Below are 3809 nucleotides of genomic sequence, written 5' to 3' on the forward strand. Positions count from 1 at the left end.
CGCCATGGCCATTGGCGTGTCAAACAATCACCGCTTAGTCACGTTAACTTTTAAATTTTTGATTGGGGTGTTTATAGACCAGTCTATGGTCATATTAAATAATTGTGGCGTGTGCAAAAGGTTAGTCACGCCATTTAAGGCGTGATTTTAAAGTTGGTTTATTAAACACGCCAGTATATGCGTGTTCATAGTGGGGGATTTATAGACACGCCAAATTCAAAGTGTTGGCAAAAAGTTTCTTTTTTGGACACGTTAGTATATATGTGTCCATAGTGTGCGTTTTATAGACACGCCGATAAAACATGGCGTGGCTAAAAAGTTCGTTTTGAAAAAAATTAATAAAAAGATTTTGCCCATATTCGAAAGCATGGCCTCAAAGAAGGTGCGTAACTAACAAGACAAATAAATCCACCACGCTGTCGATCTTTAGTTGTCTAATATTAGTATTTTGAAAAACTAAACTGGTTCTGCTACTCCACATTTTATAGACACGCCAAATTCCAAGTGTGGCAGAAAATTCCTTTTTTGGACACGCTAGTATATGTGAGTCCATAGTGTCGCTTTATTGACACGCCAGTTTTATTGCGTGGCTAAAAAGTTAATTTTGAAAAAAATAATAAAAAGATTTTGACCATATTCGAACGCATGGTCTAGAAGGAGGTACGTAACAATACGAATCAATCCACCAAGCTTCCCATCTTGAGTTGGTCAAAATTAGTGTTTTGAAAAACTAAGTTGGTTCTGCACTCCGCATTTTATAGACACGCCAAATTCAAAGTGTGGCCAAAAAATTGTAGTAAATGGACACGCTAGTATATGTGTGTCCATAGTGTGCGTTTTACAGACACGCCGATTTGTTGCGTGTCTAAAAGTTCGTTTTGAAAAAATTAAGAAAAAGCTTTTGCCCATATTCGAACCCATGGTCTTGAAGGAGGTAGGTAACAAGACGAATCAATCCACCAAGCTTCCCATATTTAGTTGGTCAAAATTAGTGTTTTAAAAAACTAAACTGGTTCTGTTAGTCAATATGGACCAAAGGATAGGCACAATCTATACATAAGCATGATCATGAAGTTGGTAAACCCATTATTAGGGGTTTTTCTTTTCTGGGTTTGTGTCAAATACCCCCTTAATGGTAGTTCCAAAGAAATTAATGAATAAGGATGGAATTAGGTGTTGAAAATAGGAGTGCATGGGGTAATTATGTCCTGAAGAGACTAAACCATACGCATGGCTTTGAATGAGCGAGGTAAACAAAGCGACATGATGCTTAACCAAGCGCCATAAATGGTAATGAATGTACATTTTTAGTAGTTAATAAGGAGGTTTGTGGGTAGAATTAGTATATTCAGAGAGTTATCTTTTGTTCTTATTGATCATAAGAGGAAAGAATTAAGAAACCACTTAAGATTAGAAATGGAAAGTGAGGGTAATTCATCTTCTTCAAACAATCATTCTGCACGTAATCAGACTGAAATTCCTTCATCATCAGCATATGCTCAAGCCAGCAATATCGTTCCTTCATTAAGTACCAGTGAGTTACAGCATTTAAGGGATCAAATCCAGATAGAAATTGATCAGCGTTGTAGGGAGGGGATTCGTCAGACATAGGAAGAATATAAGAGACGCAAAAGAGAGAAGTAGGATCATGAGAATAAGCATGCTGCATGGAAATCCCATTTTCTTTCTTATGATAAGAGGAAAGGTGAAGAGTGAGAAGAGAAGCACGCTGAATGCAAGTGTTATGGGAGTGCAACTGATGAGGATTCTGACTCAACTGATGATGGAGTGGAGTATATAATCGATGAAATAAACACAAGTGAGATGGATTCAGATGCAGCAAAAGAGAAATCCAGGATGGAAAGGTATCATGAAAGGAAGTTGAGAAGGAAATTTGATTTTGAGTTGGCCAATCCAAAGATATATGCACGCACCATGCAAGAAGGGGAATGCAACAGAAGCAAGGAGGAGACTCTGGAGAGAGATTCCGATGAGGAGGATGAGGAACGTGATAGTGAAGATGATGAAGATGTTTCGTCTTCCAGCAATACTTCTCCTGCCTCCTCTGAAAGTGCTGATTAGTGGTTCCGATAGGAGGAGGACTGGGATTCAGACGAGGGAGAGAGTGATGATGACTATTAGTCATCACAGTACAAGTGTTGGAAATGACCAGATCTTCAGTTTTTGCAGAAATCTTGAAGATGATTAGCAAGTTATTCTTTATGTCGTAATTCCAATACTTGTTCCTACTCCTTTGAACTTTCTTGTTGGTGGTGTTTATGATATGTAGGATCACTCTTTTCTCTCTTCTAATATTGGAATTGTGGTGTTGAAGGTACATGTGTTGATGTTGTGAAGTGGTGACAATAGTTTCTTTCTGATGGGTATCAGATTTTTGGAAAAGGTTTGATATGGTGTAATTAGAATGTGTTTGAAAAATGTCTATAGTACTGCGGCTAGTAGCTTGAAGTTTTTTTATTACTTGTATGAACTTTTGGATATGAACTATCTGCCAGTAGGTTTTGTTGTTTTCATTTTTTTGAATGAAAAGGGTTGAAAGTGATATGTAAATTTCTAGGCTTATGAAGAACAAATTTGTAATGTCTATCAGCAGTACTAATTTCAAGTTCCTTTTGTAAGTAAGAAGAATGATGTTTGGAAGTGGTTTGAAACTGCAAATTCTTTTGATTTAAGTTCTTTGAAGATTCAATGTTCTTAGTATTATGTAGGATCTTGTAGATAATGATGCAGCAAATGATGAAAACACAAACAAGAAAGGAAGAGACAAGGTGATGGTTTAGGAGATTTGGGGGGGGGGGGGGGGGAATTGTTTGAAACATTCAAGCAATGGAAGAACAGGCAATCGTCAGGGTGACGTTGCAGACACTCTCTTTCCTATACCTGCATTGATCCTTGAACATTGGTATTTCACGGATTGATACAACTATTCATCTAATCATGTATATTGATTTTCTATGAAAAAATATAATGATACATTATGTTGGTTTTCTTGCTCTTTTGATTTCAGTAGTAATGGATTGAATACAGTAGGTATGTACAAACAAGCAATGTTCTTGGTGAATGATTATAAAATTCCAATGATTAAAAAGAAATCATATAAATAGAGATTAAGAAAACAGATAATGGCAGAGAATTCTAGTAAATTTTGATATTTTCTCAGTGAATGCTTGATTAGTGAATCGATAGGGTATATAGAATTTTGTTTAAGATGACAGAAACTAGAGTATTATTATTAATTCAAATCCTATTTTAGGCCCAATTCCAAAAAAAATAATCTATGTGCTATTACTACTAATCCTAGCATGACAGAATATTAATTCACCAATCAGTATAGCCAAATCCAAATTCAGAAAATACACTCATCCAACATTCCTAAAACCCATCTGCATACAAAAACCGACCCACCATGATTTAAGAATCAATTTTTTTCAACAATCCATACATTCATTCTAGTTAACAGGAAAATCCAACTAGTTCTTACTTAAATTCAAACCAAATTCAGTACCATGATGATCATCGTTACAAAAATAGTACATATATATATAACCGAAAACCAAAAAAAGTATAACAGTATATTTACACTAACCAATTCCTTGAACAAAAACCAAAAAATGTTCCAACCTCTTCAACTGGATTGATTATCGCTTAGTCCCTTGGAGATGGTTGCTCAGATGCAGTCCTTTGAGAAGTAGGGACTGATGCTGGTACTGGTGCTGGCGCTGGATCAGCCGGTTGCGCTGGTGGTATTGCACTCGCTGGATTTCGCTGACCATTACCTGCCTCCACAA

General features: G+C 36.4%; 1 protein-coding gene across 1 annotated transcript; it reads left to right on the plus strand.

Moving 5' to 3' along the window:
- The first annotated feature begins 1416 nt into the window (after positions 1-1416).
- On the plus strand, positions 1417-2082 carry LOC113305041 (transcriptional regulator ATRX-like). The gene is made up of 2 exons (XM_026554153.1): positions 1417-1534; positions 1721-2082. Exons 1-2 carry the CDS (start codon positions 1417-1419, stop codon positions 2080-2082), a joined length of 480 nt encoding a protein of 159 aa, XP_026409938.1.
- Positions 2083-3809: the final 1727 nt, after the last annotated feature.

The sequence above is a fragment of the Papaver somniferum genome, chromosome 8 (genome assembly GCF_003573695.1).
Source record: "Papaver somniferum cultivar HN1 chromosome 8, ASM357369v1, whole genome shotgun sequence".
NCBI lineage: Eukaryota > Viridiplantae > Streptophyta > Magnoliopsida > Ranunculales > Papaveraceae > Papaver > Papaver somniferum.